A 21,543-nucleotide genomic window follows, 5' to 3' on the forward strand; every position below is an offset into this window, starting at 1 on the left:
CATTTTGCATTCCTACCAAAAATGTATGAGAATTTCTACTGCTCCACCAGCTCCTCACCAGTATTTGGTGCTGTCAGTGTTATGGACATTGGTCACTCTAATAGGTGTATAGTAGTATCTCATTATTGAGATATTTTAATTTACATTTACTTGAAGACATATGATGTAGAGCCTCTTTTCCTATGTATATTTGTACTCTGTATATTTTACTTCATGAGATGTCTGTTAAGCTTTGGCTCACATTTTAGTTGGGTTGTTTTCATATTGTTGAGATTTAACTGTTTTTTTTTATAACTTGGATAATAGTCTTTTACCAGATGTATCTTTTGTAAATGCTTTCTCCACGGCTGTCGCTTATATTCTAATTATCTTAATAGTGTCTTTGACGGAGCAGAAGTTTTTAATTTTAATGAATTCCAATTTATTAGTTATTAATTTCATGAATCATATCTTTAGTATTGCATCTGAAAAGACATCACCACAGCTAAAGTCATGTAGGTTTTATTCTATGTTATCTTTTATGATTTTAATATTTCTGTGTTTTACAATTAGGGCTATGAGCTACTTTGAATTAATTTTTACAATTGGTATAAGGTTCGTGTCTACGTTCACTTTTTGCATATGAATGTCTACTTCTTCGAGTGTAATTTATTGAAGAGACTATTTTTGCTCCTTGTATTGCCTTTGCTTCTTTGTCAAAGACCAGTTCACTATATACAGTTGGCACTTGAACATGGGGGTTAGAGGTGCTAACCTCCCACATAGTCAAGAATCTCTGTATAACATTTGATTCCTGCAAAACTAAAATACTAATAGCCTGTTATTGACCTTAACAATAACATAAACCATCAAGTAACATCTATTTTTTCAAGTTTTTATTTAAATTCTAGTTAGTTAACATAGGGTGCAACACCAGTATCACATGTAGAATTTAGTGATTCATCACCCACACACCACACCCAGTGCCTCCTTAATACTCATCAGTATTTGACTCATCCCCCCCGCCCACCTCCCTTCCAGTAACCATCAATTTGTTCTCTATACTTAAGAGTCCGTTTCATGATTTACCTCTCTTTTTTCCTCTATGTTCATCTATTTTGTTTCTTAAATTCTACATATACGATGTAGAATTATGCTGTATATATAAAATTATATGGTTTTTGCCTTTCTCTGACTTATTTAACTTAGCATAATACACTCTAGCTACATCCATATTGTTACAAATGGCAAGATTTCATTTTTTTGACCACCATTTTTTTATCCATTCATCAATTGATGGATATTAGGCTTTTCCATAGTTTGCCTATTATTGATAATGCTGCTATAAACATCAGGGTGCATGTATCCCTTTGAATCAGTATTTTTGTATCCTTTAAGTAAAACGTGGAATTGATGCCTTGATTTGTTTTTGTGCTGCTTCATTGGTGTATAGAAATGCAACAGATTTTTGTATGAAGATGACACCAAGAAATGGAAAAGCATGCTACACTCATCAATTGGGAGAACAAATAATGGTAAAATGTCTGTACTACCCAAAATAATCTACACATTTAATGCAATCCCCACCAAAATGTCACATTTTTCACAGAGCTAGAAAAAATAGTCCTAAAATTTGTATGGGACCACAAAAGACCCCAAATGGCCAAAGTAACCTTGAAAAAAAGCAAAGCTGGAAGCATCACAATTCTGAACTTCAGGTTATATTACAAAGTTGTAGTCATTAAAACAGTGTGGTACTGGCACAAAAACAGACACATAGATCAATGGAACAGAATAGAAAACCCAGAAATGGACCCACAACTGCAAGGTCAACTAATCTTCAACATCGTAGGAAAGAACATCCAACGGAAAAAAGACAGTCTCTTCACCAAATGGTGTTGGGAAAATGGACAGCAACATGCAAAAGAATGAAACTGGACCACTTTCTTACCCCAGACACAAAAAATAAATTCAAAATGGATGAAGGACCTAAGTGTGAGACAGAAAACCATTAAAATCCTAGAGGAGAACACAGGCAGCACCTCTCTGACATTGGTTTTAGCAACTTGTTTCTAGACTCCTCTCTGGAGGTAAGGGGGAAAAAAGCAAAAATGAACTATTGGGACTTCATCAAGATAAAATGTTTCTGTACAGTGAAAGACACAATTGATGAAGCTAAAAGGCAACTTATGGAATGGGAGAAGATATTTGCAAATGGTATATCTGATAAAGGATTAGTATCCAAAATTTCTAAATATGTTATCAAACTTTACATACAAAAAAAAAAAAACCCAATAAAGAAATGGGCAGAAGACATGAACAGACATTTTTCCAAAGAAGACATACAGATGCATGAAAAGATGTGCAACATCACTCATCATCATGGAAATACAAATCAAAACTCTGGTGAGATATCACCTTACACCTGTATGAATGGCTAATATTAACAACTCAGGAAAGAACAAATGTTGGAGAAGATTCAGAGAAGGGGGAACACTCTTACACTGTTAGTGGAAATGCAAACTGGTACAGCCACTCTGGAAAACAGTATGAGGGTTCCTCAAAAAATTAAAAATATAACTATCTTACCACCCTGCAATTTCACAATTAGGTATTTATCCCAAAGGACACAAAAACCCTGATTTGAAGGGGCACATACTCTCTGATGTTTATGGCTGCATTATCAGCAATAGCCAAACTATGGAAAGAGACGAAATGTCCATTGACTAATGAATGTATAAAGAAGCAAAGAAGTGGTGGCATACACACACACACACACACACACACACACACTGGAATATTACTCATCCATAAAAAAGAATGAAATCTTTCCATTTGCAACAACATGGATGGAGATGGAATGTATTATATTAAGCAAAATAAGTCAAAGAAAGACAAAGGCCATTTATTTCACTCATAAATGAAGTTTAAGAAACAAAACAGCTAAAAATAGGGGAAAGAAAAAAATGAGAGAGACAAACCATAAATCAACTCTTACATATAGACAACAGATTGAGGGTAGCTGGAGGGAAGGTGGGTGATGGGTATTATGGGGGCACTTGTAATGAGCATTGTGTGTTATATGTAAACGATGAATCACTAAGTTCAACTCCTGAAACTAGTATTACACTATATATTAAGTAACTAGAATTTAAATAAAAACTTAAAACAAAAAAAATGTGTGCATGAACACTCACATGCACACATTTCCCTTTGTTCACATGCACACTCACACAATGAAGGGGGGTAAGAGAGGGAGAGAGAATAAAAATTGTAAGCTTTTAGGCTGTTCCTTTAATCCATAATGTCCCCAAACTTCCTGATGATGTCCCTTGATATCTTTCCTTTTTAATTTATTGTGCTGGGCATTTGATAAATCTTTTTACCCAGAATTTTAAGTGATTTAGTCCTAAAAAATGTTCTTGCATTACTTCCTTGATAATTTACATTCCATTTACTTATATTTTGCAACAAACTATCCCAAAACTTAATTTTTATTTTATTAAAATAAAAATTTATTATTTTTCAAGATTCTGTGAACTTATAGGGATCAGCTGAGTACTCATTTGGAGTCCCTGAAATGACTACAGTTGAATGGTAGCAGAAGCTAGAGTGATCTGAAAACTTCACTGGCTATTTAAGGTGGCTTTTTCACCTATGCATCTGGCTCCTCAGCTGGAATGGCAGAAACAATTGAGGGTTAATTGGTCATTTCTCTCTGTCATAGGCCTCCTCCTAGCATGGTTATCTCAGGGTGGTCAGACATTTCACATGGAGGTTGGAGTGCTCCTGAGCACACATTCCAAAAGTGAGTGTTCCAAGAATTAGGAAACAGAACCCACTAATGGGTGGTTCTCAACTGAGGGTTTATTTATTTATTTATGCCTCTACTCCAGGGGATATTTAGCTATATCTGAAGACATTTTTGGCTTTCACAAGTGGAGGGAGGATGGAACCGGCACCCTGTTAGTAGAAACTGGGGATGTTGCTAAACATTTTATAATGTACAGAATAGCTTAACACAGCGAAGTATTATTTAACCCCTAATGTCAATTTAGTCTATTTCTGCCTCATTCTATTGGTCAAAGTATCCATAGGCTAGAATTTTAGTTACTAGAGACTTTGGAACAAAAGGGCACTGGACTCTGTGATACTAGGCACAACTAAGGAGAGAGGTAAGGGGCCTTTTGGAAACATCACAGTGATTAATTGAAAGTGTACATAATAATCAATGGGACTGTAATGGTTAATTTTATGTGTCGATTTGGCGGATATTTTTATGTGTCGATTTGGCAGATATTTTTGGATGAACTTAATATTTAAACTCATGAACTTTGAGTAAGCAGATTGCCTTCTATAATGTTGGTTGTCCGAATACAATTAGTTGAAGGCCTGGATATGACAAAAAGACTGATTTCCCTGAGAAAAGAAGTAATTCTCTAGCTGACTACCTACATCTGCACCATTGGCTTTACCGGTTTTCTAGGCTGCTGGCCTCAGACTGGAACTGAAATGTTGACGCTCCTAGATTTTGAGCCTGCTGGCCCACACTACAGATTTAGATGTGCCAGTTTCCATAATTATGTAAGTTAATTTCTTACAATAAATCTATCTAATCTATCATCTATCTATCTATGTATCAATCAATGATGTATCTAATTTATCTATCTTTTATTGGTTCTGTCTCTCTGGAGAACCCTGACTAACTCAGAGGCTCACAGCTCCTCATGTATGTTGGGTTTTCAGAATATCTGTAGTCAAGCTTATATATTCATACAGGAGTTTGAATGGTTCCTCTCTAAAGAAACTCACTAACTGAAGAGAAAAGGCTCATAGAGAATGACATTGGTAGATGCTGCTCATAAAATGGTGAGATTCCTACACATCAGCTAATGATGCTGTTAGTTGCGAAGCTCCACCCAATAAGCTTTTTAGTGTCTCATTCTAAAATATAAGTGTTAAATGTCTTAAATCACCTGGAATTTGAGGGAAAACTAACATTAAAGGCAGTTACCAAAACAAATCAAAAAGGGGATAAAATGGAGACGGAGGACATTGGAGGAAGTGTAGCAATCCAGGGAATAGAAGAAAATTTAAAACAAACCAAACAAAAAGAAAAGCAGTAAATTGTTGTAATATTGATACTGGAAGACAAAGGAGAGAAAAATGTTACATTAAGAAAAAAGCATAGCCTGATATGACAAAAAGAAAAGCATAGAACAAAAAGAGCTGATGGAAATTAAAAATAAAAAAAGAAATATAAAATTCAATAGACAGAGTCTCCTGGGGTGGCTGAATTGGTTAACCGTCTGACTTTGACTCAGGTCATGCTCTCACAGCTCCTGGGTTTGAGCTTCGTGTCAAGCTCTATGCTGACAGCTCAGAGGCTGGAGCCTGCTTCGAATTCTGTGTTTCCGTCTCTCTTTGCCCCTCCCCAGCTTGTACTCTGTCTCTCTCTCAAAAATAAATAAACATTAATTTTTTTAAATAAAGTTAAATAGACATATTGAATATAAGAGCAATCCCGGAAAGATGAAAAAAAGAAAAAAATAAGAGAAAAGATATTTTATAGTTGGCGATTAATCTGGAAGATCCAACATTGATGTAGGGATTCTGTAAACAGAGGACAAGAGAACTGAGATTCATAGTAGCTAATCTCCAAATATGGCTCTGCAATAAACTATGCCTCTCTGTATTTGTTGCCTTGTTTATTTTCTTTCTCTTGGATTTGGGCTGAACTTTGGTTTCTTTTGACTAACAAAATGCAGCAGAAGTAATACATAGTTTTCCAGGCCCAGAAAACCTCAGGTGAGAACCTCACAGCTGAGTTCAATGAACTCATAATTCTGGGTGAATGAATTAGACACTATATTACATGAAAATTAGCACCTCTAACCTGTTACAAATGCTAGCTTCAGTATTTTAGTTACCTCACTATTCTTCTGTCTCTGTCATATTGTCTTTTAGCTACCTTACTATTCCTCTATGACGTTAAAAAAGTTGTAATCACATTTAAAAAGTTGTAATCATTTAATTATTTATGTAATTAAAAATATATTGATTTCTTCTGCTGGAAAATAAGATCAATGAGAGCAAAGGAAATCTCTATTTTCTTCACAGATGTAACAGTACCTAGTTGGTACATAGTAGGTACTCAAGAAATATTTATTGATTAAATGAATTAAAGAATCTAAATTGCAACACTGGTTAGTACTTGTAATTTTTCATTTGATTTGTATTTTTACAAATCAAAACAAAAATTCTATTGGGCAAAATTGGCCTGTGGGTTACTTCTGTTTTAGAGACAGCATAACCTAGTTCAAATCCTAGAAATTATGAATTTTATACAAGTAAACTAAACTATTGAACTTTGTGCTTTTGTTTCCTTATCTATAAAGTGAAAATAATAACAATAATACCTGTCTCATAGGTTTATTATATGTAAATGTGTTTTTTACATGTATGTGTAATATATAAAAAATGCTTAAGAAAGTGCTTGGCACATAGTAAACACTTTTATATGTGCTAAATATTTGAAGATTTATTTAACCCTTGGTCAGAGTGCCTAATCTGTATGAAAAAAATAGCCTTTTAAACCACTAATACTAAGATATTTCAAAATCATCCATCTCACTTTGTAATTACTCCTTTCTCTCTCCTCTGGAAACACACACACTCATAGACACACGCGCACACACACATCCTTTCCCTTATATGATCTGTAATATTCAATTTCTATAAACATTGGGGTTCATTTATATTATTTAGTAAATTTCACAAAGCCTGGACTGCATAATATAGTTGCTAAAAGATTAAATGCATGTGTTATCAGATAACATATACTAAATCATTGTTTTGTTTCTTAAAGGATATTTAATTTTTCTAGATTTAATGTTTGACTCCTTGAAACACAGGAAAACCATCTTGATCTACACTTTTATGTGATACTTCATATAAATATGTAAGAAAATGTTCATGAGAAAAACAAATTTTGGGGCGCCTGGGTGGCTCAGTCGGTTAAGTGTCTGACTTCGGCTCAGGTCATGACCTCATGGTTTGTGAGTTCGAGCCCCACATTAGGCTCTGTGCTGACAGCTCAGAGCCTGGAGCCTGCTTTGGATTCTGTGTCTCCCTCTCTCTCTGCCCTTCCCCCACTCGAACTCTGTCTCAAAAATAAGTATACATTTTTTGAAAAATTAAAATAAAAGAATATGAGAAAAACAAATTTCAAAAAAAGATTTTCAAAGTCTGTAATAAACAATAAGAATGAACAGCTCTCAGGGCGCCTGGGTGGCTCAGTCGGTTGAGCATCCGACTTTGGCTCAGGTCACGATCTTGCGGTCCGTGAGTTCGAGCCCTGCGTCGGGGTCTGGGCTGATGGCTCAGAGCCTGGAGCCTGCTTCCGATTCTGAGTCTCCTTCTCTCTCTGCCCTCCCCCGTTCATGCTCTGTCTCTCTCTGTCTCAAAAATAAATAAACGTTAAAAAAATTTAAAAAAAAAAGAATGAACAGCTCTAAGAGAGATAATATGTTAGAGAAAATGGTTATTACTCCATACAAAATCAGACTTTTGTCTACTTACCATTTTCCAATTTAAGGACGTCAATATAATCTGAAAGACCATTGTCTTGGGACCATTCATGGGAGGCAAGTGTATCATTATTAAAAGTATGTAATTGTCTTGAATTCATGTATTTTAAGATAAAAATCATATCTATTGAGTAGTTATTACATTAAAAATCCTTTTCTGTATTCTGAAAAATCACCTTTACATAAGTCATTTACCTTCTATCATGGTTTAGATTTAACTTAATTTCATTTCAGCACAGGAGGTTCTAAACTGAAGCTGATTTTGGACTTTTTCTCTGTTCCTTATATGTTAACCAACTTGTTTCAACAATTCTGTTTTTTAATTTTGGAAAATTTTTGCAATAGTACCTTGAATAAAAATATTTATTTTAGGACCAAAACATTACTATTTGAGGATTTTCAAAACCTAACCTTTAAAATGAACTACTAGGACTTCATCAAAATAAATATCTTATGAACAGTGAAGGAAACAATCAGCAAAACTAAAAGGCAACCAACAGAATGGGAGAAGATATTTGCAAATGACATATCAGATAAAGGGTTACTATCCAAAAACTATAAAGAACTTATCAAACTCAACACCCAAAAAACAATCCAGTGAAGAAATGGGCAAAAGACATGAATAGACACTTCCCCAAAGAAGACATCCAGATGGCCAACCAATACATGAAAAAATACTCCACATCACTCATCATCAGGGAAATACAAATCAAAACTACAATGAGATACTTTACACCTGTCAGAATGGCTAACATTAACAACTCAGGCAACAACGGATGGTGGTGAGGATGCGGAGAAAGAGGATCTCTTTTGCATTGTTGGTGGGAATGTAAGTTTCTACAGCCACTCTGGAAAACAGTATGGAGGTTCCTCAAAAAACTAAAAACAGAACTACCCTATGACCCAGCAATTGAACTACTAGGCATTTATCCACGGGATACAAGTGTGCTGTTTTGAAGGGACACATGCACCCCATGTTTATAGCAGCACTATCAACAATAGCCAAAGTATGGAAAAAGCCCAAATGTCCATCGATGGATGAATGGATAAAGAAGATGTTGTATATCTATACAATGGAGTATTACTCGGCAGTCAAAAAGAATGAAATATTGCCATTTGCAACTACATGGATGGAACTAGAGGGTATTATGCTAAGCGAAACTAGTCAATCAGAGAAAGACAAGTATCATATGACTTCACTCATATGAGGACTTTAAGATAGAAAACAGATGAACATAAGGGAAGGGAGAGAAAAATAATATAAAAACAGGGAGGGGGACAAAACAGAAGAGACTCATAAATATGGAGAACAAATGGAGGGTTACTGGAGGGGTTGTGGGAGGGGAGATGGGCTAAATGGGTAAGGGGCATTAAGGAGTCTACTGAAATCATTGTTTCACTATATGCTAATTTGGATGTAAATTTTAAAAAATAAAATTAAAAAAAACCTTAACCTTTAAAAATGGTGTCAATATTTATCTCTGTGATCTTAGTAGGTCATCAATAATACTTACTATATTATGGTTTATTATGTGATTGGACTCCAACTCTGACATGCCCTAGCTCTATGTCTCCTTTTGCTGACACCATCTTAAACATGGGACTTTTATAAGGATTAATAATGTTCAGCTTGAAACATTTTAGGTGTTATTAGAGGGAAACACTGAGGGCAGGCTTTGTTTTGTGTAGCAGATATACCCTGAAGTATTATGTATAGTTATTCATTTTATCAAGGTACAGCAATAAACTGAATTATACCTTACCATCTAGTTAGAAAATGATTTCAAAGGTTATTCACATTAAAAATTTTTATCCTGAGACATGCTATAACTAGCCAAAAACATGCTTATTAATAGGGCAAACATTTTAAAGTCATGACAGAATTTTTATTAAAACTTCAACACTATATACTCAGAAAATCAATTATTGTGATGAATCAGTATATTACCAAAAACTAGCATTGCCAATGAGATAGTTAATAAAGGATACTTCATATTACTAAGGAAACTCCAAGTACATTTCTTAAACAACTTTTCTCTGTGGTATTCCCTAAAGATTTTTGTATACCTTTGTCCATTTCTCCATAATTTTATTAAGTATTGTTCTGGTATAGATTTATAATTTATATCCACTTTCACTTATAGTGATGGTATACTGTTTCTTTAAATTAACACTCCTCTATTCCACTCTCCCCTTCACAACTTACTATTTTTGAAATGTTTAGAAGAGAAATTGTGTGTATCAAAGTTTTTATGGTAAAGGAATGTAGGATCCAGTGAAAATATCAAAAAATAATACAAGTCCTGGAGAAGTGTTTAGTTTCATAGTGTGAAAGAATGATCCTCTGTAGTATACTATGACATTCTTGTAATATGAATGCTATATATATATATATATATATCAATAGATATATAGTTAAAAAATAATGTTGTAAGGTGAAGATGGCTAACTGCTTTATGTAGAGGGTAGAATTTCACATGAAAAGTTAAGATTACTCATTACCATATTTCTACCCATCACTTGGAATGTGTTTTTTAAGAGAAAACAAGCATTGTTACTTTTATTTTAGCCTTGGAAATGAAAGGGACTAAGGTGTTTAAAAAACCAGTTGTTATATTGGAAGTTATGACAGTACATTTTCTGTGGCTGCAGAATTTGGCTAGGAAGTGGGAGGTTATAGACAATGTGCTTAGAAATTTAACCAGCCCTTTTAGGTCAGTTTTGATTACTGTGGCATTTTAGTAAATTTTGAGACATGGTATGAAATGGTATGAAAAGGTTTCCCAGCTCTGGGAAAGAGTCACAATTGTATGCTTTGGAAGCTGGACTTCTGGATTTACTTACTTCCTTTTTTATTCTTAATATTCATGGAGTCTTTTTAAAACCAAGGAAATCAAGCAAGAGAAAAAAGGGAAAAAGACATCCACATTGGAAAGAAGTAAAATGATCTTTATTTACAAATGACATGATCTTATGAATAGAAAACTCTGGGGGCACCTGGGTGGCTCAGTTGATTAAGAATCTGACTCTTGGGGGCGCCTGGGTGGCTCAGTCCATTGAGCGTCTGACTTTGGCTCAGGTGATGATCTCACAGCCCGTGATTTCGAGCCCTGCATCGGGCTCTGTGCTGACAGCTTGGAGCCTGGAGCCTGCTTCGGATTCTGTGTCTCCCTCTCTCTCTCTGCCCCTAACCCACTCTCATTCTGTCTCTGTCGCTCTCAAAAATAAATAAACATTAAAAAAATTTAAAAAAGAAATAAAAAGAATCTGACTCTTGGTTTCACCTCAGGTCACAATCTCACGGTTTATGAGTTCGAGCCCTGCGTCAGGCTCTGTGCTGACAGCGCAGAGTCTGCTTGGGATTCTCTCTCTCTCTGCCCCTCCCCCGCTCGCTCTCTCTTCTCTAAAAATAAATATATAAACTTAATTTTTTTAAAAATAGAGATAGTACCTATCCTTCTCAAACTGTTCCAAAAAATAGAAAGGGAAGGAACACTTCTGGACTCATTCTATGAAGCCAGCATTCCTTTGATTCCCAAACCAGAGACCCAACAAAAAAAGAGAACTACAGGCCAATATCCCTGATGAATGTGGATGCAAAAATTCTCAATAAGATACTAGCAAATCGAATTCAACAGCATATAAAAAGAATTATTCACCATGATCAAGTGGGATTCATTCCTGGGATGCAGAGCTGGTTCAATATTCACAAATCAATGATACATCACATTAATAAAAGAAAAGATAAGAAACATGATCCTGTCAACAGATGCAGAAAAAGCATTTGACAAAATTCAGCATCCTTTCTTAACAAAAACCCTCAAGAAAGTTGGGATAGAAGGAACATACTTAAACATCATAAAAGCCATTTATGAAAAGCCCACAGCTGGGGTGCCTGGGTGGCGCAGTCGGTTAAGCGTCCGACTTCAGCCAGGTCACGATCTCGCGGTCAGTGAGTTCGAGCCCCGCGTCGGGCTCTGGGCTGATGGCTCAGAGCCTGGAGCCTGTTTCCAATTCTGTGTCTCCCTCTCTCTCTGCCCCTCCCCCGTTCATGCTCTGTCTCTCTCTGTCCCAAAAATAAAATAATAAAAAAAAAAAAAAAAGAAAAGCCCACAGCTAATAACACCCTCAATGGGGAAAAACTGAGAGCTTTCCCCCTGAGATCAGGAACACGACAGGGATGTCCACTCTCACCGCTGTTGTATAACATAGTGTTGGAAGTCCTAGTATCAGCAATCAGACAACAAAATGAAATCAAAGTCATCAAAATTGGCAAAGATAAAGTCAAACTTTCACTTTTCACAGATGACATGATACTCTATATGGAAAACCCGACAGACTCCACCAAAAGTCTGCTAGAACTGATACATGAATTCAGCAAAGTTGCAGGATACAAATTTAAAAAAAAAAATTAGAAAAAAAACTCTGAAGAATCCACAAAATACCTACCAAATCTAATAAACTAGTTCAGCAAAATTGGATACAAGATTAATATTCAAAACTCAGTTGTGTCTAGGTAGTAGCAATGAACAATCCAAAATGGAAATAAGAAATCCATTTACAGCATCAAAAATAATAAAACACTTAGGAATAAATTTAATAAAGGAGGTAAAAGACTGGTACACAAAGCACTGCAAAATATTGCTGAAAGAAATGAAAGCTACCCTAAATAAATGAGAAGACATCCTGTGTTAATGTATTGAAAGAAAATTTTCTTGGTATGGCAATATTCTCAAAACTTATCTGTATATTTATTGTGATCCTTAAGCAAAATTTCAACTGTCTTTTCTTTGGCGAAATGGACTAACTGATCCTAAAACTTATATGGAATTATAAGGGTCCCTGAACAACCAAGAACAAAATTGGAGGACACATACTCTCTGATGTCAAAAATTACTACAATGCTACAGTAATCAAAGGTATGGTACTGACATATAGACATATACATTAATGGTACAGACTTGAGGGTGCAGAAATAAATCCATACATCTATGTCCATTCATTTTTGAAGAGTGCTAAGACCATTCAATAGGGAAATAGTGTTTCAAGAAATGGTGCTTGAACAAATGGATGACCACATGTAAATTAATAAAGTTGGACCCCTACTTCACACCATGTAGAAAATTTAACACAAAATATATCAGAGACTTAAATATAAGAGTTAAACTATAAAACTCTTAAGATATATGGATGTATGTCTTTGTGACCTGGGTTTGGCTCCAGATTCTTAGATATGCCACACAAAACACAAGCAATGAAAGAAAAGGTAAATTACATTTAAATCAAAATTAAAAACTTTTGTGCATCAAAGGACACTATCAAGAAAATGAAAAGACAACCCATAGAATGGGAGAAAATTTATGCAAATATTATAACTGATAAGGCACTTGTATATAAAATATGTACACATCTTGCAACACAATACTGAAAAGACAACCCAAGTGAAAATGAGCAAAGGATTTGTTAGACATTTCTCCAAAGATACACAAATGGCTGATAAGCACATGGGAAGATGCTCAACATCATTATGGAAATGCATATCAAAATCACCATGATTGACATAGGGCAGGAAGATGGCGGCGTAGGAGGACACTGGGCTCACCGCGCGTCCTGCTGATCACTTAGATTCCACCTACACCTGCCTAAATAACCCAGAAAACCGCCAGAGGATTAGCAGAACGGAGTCACCGGACCCAAGTGCAGACGAGAGGCCCACGGAAGAGGGTAGGAAGGGCGGCGAGGCGGTGCGCGCTCCACGGACTGGCGGGAGGGAGCCGGGGCGGAGGGGCGGCTCCACAGCCAAGCAGAGCCCCCGAGTCCGGCTTGCAAAAGCGGAGGGGCCTGACGGACTGTGTTCCGACAGCAAGCGCGACTTAGCGTCTGGGAGGTCATAAGTTAACAGCTCTGCTCGGAAAGCGGGAAGGCTGGAGGACAAAGGGAGGGTGAGCTGCGGAGCCCCCGGACGACAGAGCTCAGTTTGGCGGGGAACAAAGGCGCTCGCCAGCGCCATCTCCCCCGCCCATCCCCCAGCCAAAATCCCAAAGGGAACCGGTTCCGGCCAGGGAAATTGCTCGCTCTGCACAAACACCCAACTCTGTGCTTCTGCAGAGCCAAACCTCCGGCAGCGGATCTGACTCCCTCCGGCTGCCACAGGGCCCCTCCTGAAGTGGATCACCTAAGGAGAAGCGAGCTAAGCCTGCCCCCCCTGCCGCCGTGCACCTTGCATTCCCACCCCAGCTAATACGCCAGATCCCCAGCATCACAAGCCTGGCAGTGTGCAAGTAGCCCAGACGGGCCACGCCACCCCACAGTGAATCCCGCCCCTAGGAGAGGGGAAGAGAAGGCACACACCAGTCTGACTGTGGCCCCAGCGGTGGGCTGGGGGAAGACATCAGGACTGACTGCGGCCCCGCCCACCAACTCCATTATACACCACAGCACAGGGGAAGTGCCCTGCAGGTCCTCACCACACCAGGGACTATCCAAAATGACCAAGCGGAAGAATTCCCCTCAGAAGAATCTCCAGGAAATAACAACAGCTAATGAGCTGATCAAAAAGGATTTAAATAATATAACAGAAAGTGAATTTAGAATAATAGTCATAAAATTAATCGCTGGGCTGGAAAACAGTATACAGGACAGCAGAGAATCTCTTGCTACAGAGATCAAGGGACTAAGGAACAGTCACGAGGAGCTGAAAAACGCTTTAAAGGAAATGCAAAACAAAATGCAAACCACCACGGCTCGGATGGAAGAGGCAGAGGAGAGAATAGGTGAACTAGAAGATAAAGTTATGGAAAAAGAGGAAGCTGAGAAAAAGAGAGATAAAAAAATCCAGGAGTATGAGGGGAAAATTAGAGAACTAAGTGATACACTAAAAGAAATAATATACGCATAATTGGTATTCCAGAGGAGGAAGAGAGAGGGAAAGGTGCTGAAGGGGTACTTGAAGAAATCATAGCTGAGAACTTCCCTGAACTGGGGAAGGAAAAAGGCATTGAAATCCAAGAGGCACAGAGAACTCCCTTCAGACGTAACTTGAATCGATCTTCTGCACGACATATCATAGTGAAACTGGCAAAATACAAGGATAAAGAGAAAATTCTGAAAGCAGCAAGGGGTAAACGTGCCCTCACATATAAAGGGAGACCTATAAGACTCGTGACTGATCTCTCTTTTGAAACTTGGCAGGCCAGAAAGAATTGGCACGAGATTTTCAGGGTGCTAGACAGCAAAAATATGCAGCCGAGAATCCTTTATCCAGCAAGTCTGTCATTTAGAATAGAAGGAGAGATAAAGGTCTTCCCAAACAAACAAAAACTGAAGGAATTTGTCACCACTAAACCAGCCCTACAAGAGATCCTAAGGGGGACCCTGTGAGACAAAGTACCAGAGACATCGCTACAAGCATAAAACATACAGACATCACAATGACTCTAAACCCCTATCTTTCTATAATAACACTGAATGTAAACGGATTAAATGCGCCAACCAAAAGACATAGGGTATCAGAATGGATAAAAAAACAAGACCCATCTATTTGCTGTCTACAAGAGACTCATTTTAGACCTGAGGACACCTTTAGATTCAGAGTGAGGGGATGGAGAACTATTTCTCATGCTACTGGAAGCCAAAAGAAAGCTGGAGTAGCCATACTTATATCAGACAAACTAGACTTTAAATTAAAGGCTGTAACAAGAGATGAAGAAGGACATTATATAATAGTTACAGGGTCTATCCATCAGGAAGAGCTAACAATTATGAATGTCTATGCGCTGAATACCGGAGCCCCCAAGTATATAAAACAATTACTCATAAACAGAAGCAACCTTATTGATAAGAATGTGGTAATTGCAGGGGACTTTAACACCCCACTTACAGAAATGGATAGATCATCTAGACACACAGTCAATAAAGAAACAAGGGCCCTGAATGAGACATTGGATCAGATGGACTTGACAGATATATTTAGAACTCTGCATCCCAAAGCAACAGAATATACTTTCTTCTCGAGTGCACATGGAACATTCTCCAAGATAGATCATATACTGGGTCACAAAACAGCCCTTCATAAGTTTACAAGAATTGAAATTATACCATGCATACTTTCAGACCACAATGCTATGAAGCTTGAAATCAACCACAGGAAAAAGTCTGGAAAACCTCCAAAAGCGTGGAGGTTAAAGAACACCCTACTAACGAATGAGTGGGTCAACCAGGCAATTAGAGAAGAAATCAAAAAATATATGGAAACAAACGAAAATGAAAATACAACAATCCAAACGCTTTGGGACGCAGCGAAGGCAGTCCGGAGAGGAAAATACATTGCAATCCAGGCCTATCTCAAGAAACAAGAAAAATCCCAAATACAAAATCTAACAGCACACCTAAAGGAAATAGAAGCAGAACAGCAAAGGCAGCCTAAACCCAGCAGAAGAAGAGAAATAATAAAGATCAGAGCAGAAATAAACAATATAGAATCTAAAAAAACTGTAGAGCAGATCAACAAAACCAAGAGTTGGTTTTTTGAAAAAATAAACAAAATTGACAAACCTCTAGCCAGGCTTCTCAAAAAGAAAAGGGAGATGACCCAAATAGATAAAATCATGAATGAAAATGGAATTATTACAACCAATCCCTCAGAGATACAAACAATTATCAGGGAATACTATGAAAAATTATATGCCAACAAATTGGACAACCTGGAAGAAATGGACACATTCCTGAACACCCACACTCTTCCAAAACTCAATCAGGAGGAAATAGAAAGCTTGAACAGACCCATAACCCGCGAAGAAATTGAATCGGTTATCAAAAATCTCCCAACAAATAAGAGTCCAGGACCAGATGGCTTCCCAGGGGAGTTCTACCAGACATTTAAAGCAGAGATAATACCTATCCTTCTCAAGCTATTCCAAGAAATAGAAAGGGAAGGAAAACTTCCAGACTCATTCTATGAAGCCAGTATTACTTTGATTCCTAAACCAGACAGAGACCCAGTAAAAAAAGAGAACTACAGGCCAATATCCCTCATGAATATGGATGCAAAAATTCTCAATAAGATACTAGCAAATCGAATTCAACAGCATATAAAAAGAATTATTCACCATGATCAAGTGGGATTCATTCCTGGGATGCAGGGCTGGTTCAACATTCGCAAATCAATCAACGTGATACATCACATTAACAAAAAAAAAGAGAAGAACCATATGATCCTGTCAATCGATGCAGAAAAGGCCTTTGACAAAATCCAGCACCCTTTCTTAATAAAAACCCTTGAGAAAGTCGGGATAGAAGGAACATACTTAAAGATCATAAAAGCCATCTATGAAAAGCCCACAGCTAACATCATCCTCAACGGGGAAAAACTGAGAGCTTTTTCCCTGAGATCAGGAACACGACAGGGATGCCCACTCTCACCGCTGTTGTTTAACATAGTGCTGGAAGTTCTAGCATCAGCAATCAGACAACAAAAGGAAATCAAAGGCATCAAAATTGGCAAAGATGAAGTCAAGCTTTCGCTTTTTGCAGACGACATGATATTATACATGGAAAATCCGATAGACTCCACCAAAAGTCTGCTAGAACTGATACATGAATTCAGCAAAGTTGCAGGATACAAAATCAATGTCCAGAAATCAGTTGCATTCTTATACACTAACAATGAAGCAACAGAAAGACAAATAAAGAAAATGATCCCATTGACAATTGCACCAAGAAGCATAAAATACCTAGGAATAAATCTAACCAAAGATGTAAAGGATCTGTATGCTGAAAACTATAGAAAGCTTATGAAGGTAATTGAAGAAGACTTAAAGAAATGGAAAGACATTCCCTGCTCATGGATTGGAAAAATAAATATTGTCAAAATGTCAATACTACCCAAAGCTATCTACACATTCAATGCAATCCCAATCAAAATTGCACCAGCATTCTTCTCGAAATTAGAACAAGCAATCCTAAAATTCATATGGAATCACAAAAGGCCCCGAATAGCCAAAGGAATTTTGAAGAAGAAGACCAAAGCAGGAGGCATCACAATCCCAGACTTTAGCCTCTACTACAAAGCTGTCATCATCAAGACAGCATGGTATTGGCACAAAAACAGACACACAGACCAATGGAATAGAATAGAAACCCCAGAACTAGACCCACAAACGTATGGCCAACTCATCTTTGACAAAGCAGGAAAGAACATCCAATGGAAAAAAGACAGCCTCTTTAACAAATGGTGCTGGGAGAACTGGACAGCAACATGCAGAAGGTTGAAACTAGACCACTTTCTCACACCATTTACAAAAATAAACTCAAAATGGATAAAGGACCTAAATGTGAGACAGGAAACCATCAAAACCTTAGAGGAGAAAGCAGGAAAAGACCTCTCTGACCTCAGCCGTAGCAATCTCTTACTCGACACATCCCCAAAGGCAAGGGAATTAAAAGCAAAAGTGAATTACTGGGACCTTATGAAGATAAAAAGCTTCTGCACGGCAAAGGAAACAACCAACAAAACTAAAAGGCAACCAACGGAATGGGAAAAGATATTTGCAAATGACATATCTGACAAAGGGCTAGTATCTAAAATCTATAAAGAGCTCACCAAACTCCACACCCGAAAAACAAATAACCCAGTGAAGAAATGGGCAGAAAACATGAATAGACACTTCTCTAAAGAAGACATCCGGATGGCCAACAGGCACATGAAAAGATGTTCAGCGTCGCTCCTTATCAGGGAAATACAATCAAAACCACACTCAGGTATCACCTCACGCCAGTCAGAGTGGCCAAAATGAACAAATCAGGAGACTATAGATGCTGGAGAGGATGTGGAGAAACGGGAACCCTCTTGCACTGTTGGTGGGAATGCAAATTGGTGCAGCCGCTCTGGAAAGCAGTGTGGAGGTTCCTCAGAAAATTAAAAATAGACCTACCCTATGACCCAGCAATAGCACTGCTAGGAATTTATCCAAGGGATACAGGAGTACTGATGCATAGGGGCACTTGTACCCCAATGTTCATAGCAGCACTCTCAACAATAGCCAAATTATGGAAAGAGCCTAAATGTCCATCAACTGATGAATGGATAAAGAAATTGTGGTTTATATACCCAATGGAATACTATGTGGCAATGAGAAAAAATGAAATATGGCCCTTTGTAGCAACGTGGATGGAACTGGAGAGTGTTATGCTAAGTGAAATAAGCCATACAGAGAAAGACAGATACCATATGGTTTCACTCTTATGTGGATCCTGAGAAACTTAACAGGAACCCATAGGGGAGGGAAAGGAAAAAAAAAAAAAAGAGGTTAGAGTGGGAGAGAGCCAAAGCATAAGAGACTGTTAAAAACTGAGAACAAACTGAGGGTTGATGGGGGGTGGGAGGGAGGGAGGGTGGGTGATGGGTATTGAGGAGGGCACCTTTTGGGATGAGCACTGGGTGTTGTATGGAAACCAATTTGTCAATAAATTTCATAAAAAAAAAATCACCATGATTTTAATCACCCCCAAATTACCCCACTAGGATGGTTATATAATGAAATATAGATTATAAGAAGTATTGACAAGAAAGTGGAGAAATTAGAACCCTCCTATATTGCTGGTGAGAATATATAATGCTGAAGCCACTTTGGAAAACAGTCTGGAAGACCCTCAAAAAGTTATAGCATGACTATTTGGTCCAGTGACTCTTACTTCTAGAATGTATACCTAGGAGAATATATATATATACACAAAAACATGTACATGGATATTCATAACGGCATTATACATAATTGACAAAACATAGAAACAACTCAAATGTTCATCAAGAAATAATGTAGTATATCAATGTAATATATTATTCAGCCATAAAAAGAAATGAAGTAATGATACATGCTACAACATCAATGAACCTGAAAACATTATCCTAAGTGAAAGAAGCCAGACACAAAGGCCACACGTTGCATGATTCTATTTTTTTGAAATATCTAGAATAGGCAAATCTATAGAGAAAGAAACTAAATTAGTGGCTACCAGGGACAGGTGAGGAGGGAGTTGAGAATATAAAGATTACTAATTGGCACTTTGGTTTTTATTTGGGTGAAAATGTTCTGGAATTAGGTAGTGGTGGTAATCACACAACATTGTGAATGTACTAAAAACCACTGAATTGGAAATGGTTAAAATGGTAAATTTTATGTTAATTTTATCTCAGTGCAAAAAAACTTTTAAATTCTTTTATGAATATCACAATATAAAAAAATAAATGCTATAATATTTCACTAACTACATTTTTAGAGATATAAAAAACTACAATTATTTTTGAAGAGAATTTTTATTAAGATCAACCCAGTAAAATTTTGTGGATACACGTATAATCAGAACTGCCCTTTTGAAAAAAAATGTGTAAATCTTTTTAAAATGGAATTACAATTTTATTTGTTCACGAGCTGGTAATAAAATTATATTTGGGAAAGAATTCTAACTCTTTGCATTACAGAAAATAGTTCACTTTTTTTTTTATAAAAACAACCTAGAGAACCATAAGAATGTTGTAACAATCTTTCATGATATCCCCACATTGTGACTTGATCACATATAAGTAAAATTAAAATTCACAGATTTAATACATAACTTACACAAAAGGAAAGTCACTCAAAAAGTTGAAAGAATATTTTTATATATTCCACTATTATAGTCACAAAATGTAAAAAGGTTTCATGTTAGCTACTTTGTGATGAATAATCAGCATGAAGATGTTCTGAAATTACACTGATGCTAAAGAAAAGTTGTGTTTATAAAATATTTGATAAAAATATTCATCTCTATTAACATTACAACATGGAGGCACATATTACCAAATTATGAAACTATATAGGGAAGCTTTAAACAATATTCTGAGATTCTCCTTTTTTTTCATCTTTTTTGGCCTCTTCTTTATCAGCTACTTCCTTTCCCAATTTACCCTTCTTATTTTCCTTTCCATCTCTTCCATCTTTCCCATCTCCCTTTCCATTTTCTTCTGTTTCATCTTCCTCTTTTCCATCTTTGCCCTCCTTTCCATCTTCTCCTTTCTCTTTTCTACCTTCTTGCTTATTTCCATCTTCCTCTTCATTTTCAATTTCATCCTCTTTTCCACCTTTATTGTCCTTTTCATCTTCATTCTTTTTTCTTTCTTCTCTCATTTTCTTCTCCTTTGTCTTTTTCACATTCCAATTCTTTGCTATCTTCTCCTTTCCCCTTTCCATCTTCATCCACTTTTTCATGTCCTTTCTCTCTTTCTTCTTCTTTCTCTTTGCTATCTTCTTTCTCTTTTCCATCTTCACCTCTTTTTTCATATCCTTTGTCTTCCTCCTTTCCCTCTTCTTTTTCTTTCCTATCTTCATCCTCTTTTCTATCTTCTTTTCCTTTTCCATCTTTGTTCTCTTGCCCATCTTCTCCTTTCTCTTCTTTTTTGTATTGATCTTCTCCATCTCCTTTCTGATATCTCTCATCTTCTTTTCTTGCTGGTGACACTGCTTCATTCTTTTCTACTCCCTCTTCTTCAACATCTTCATTTTTTTCTTCGTTCATTTCCTCAAGTTCTTTTTCAGGAGCTGGTGCCTATATATAGGCAAGAAATAAACAAGATTATATTTATAAATTTGGAATTGTTCTTCTTAAGTATTTAGACAGAGTTATAGCTGTTTTATAATTATTCTTTTATAAAAAGAATGATCTCCATTTATAAGAAAGTAATTTTACTGTGAAAAACACCTCCCAAATATCAAAATATAAGGAAAACATCCTAAGAGATATAATTAACTAAAATAATTCCACACACATATGTAGAAATGGATATTTGGAACAATAAATTCAGGAAAATATATTCATATAAATAATTTTCATTACAAATATGGAAAACAGTAAATATGGAAAAATGACATATATTCTATATCAGCAATTCTCAGTGAGTAAATAAAATGCATTCTTTTGAGGAAATAATATTTTGTTTCTA

The 21,543-nt window shown here is 36.7% G+C and overlaps 1 protein-coding gene across 1 annotated transcript in view; it reads right to left on the reverse strand.

The window, feature by feature from the left end:
• The window catches only part of HMGN5 (high mobility group nucleosome binding domain 5), a 189,788-nt gene that overhangs the window by 155,975 nt on the left and 12,270 nt on the right, over positions 1–21,543 (reverse strand). Inside the window, exon 6 of the mRNA XM_032592064.1 lies at positions 20,977–21,149. Coding sequence (XP_032447955.1) covers positions 20,977–21,149 — 173 coding nt within the window. The remainder of the gene's footprint in view (positions 1–20,976; positions 21,150–21,543) is intronic.

The sequence above is a fragment of the Lynx canadensis genome, chromosome X, assembly GCF_007474595.2.
Source record: "Lynx canadensis isolate LIC74 chromosome X, mLynCan4.pri.v2, whole genome shotgun sequence".
NCBI classification, from domain to species: Eukaryota; Metazoa; Chordata; class Mammalia; order Carnivora; family Felidae; genus Lynx; species Lynx canadensis.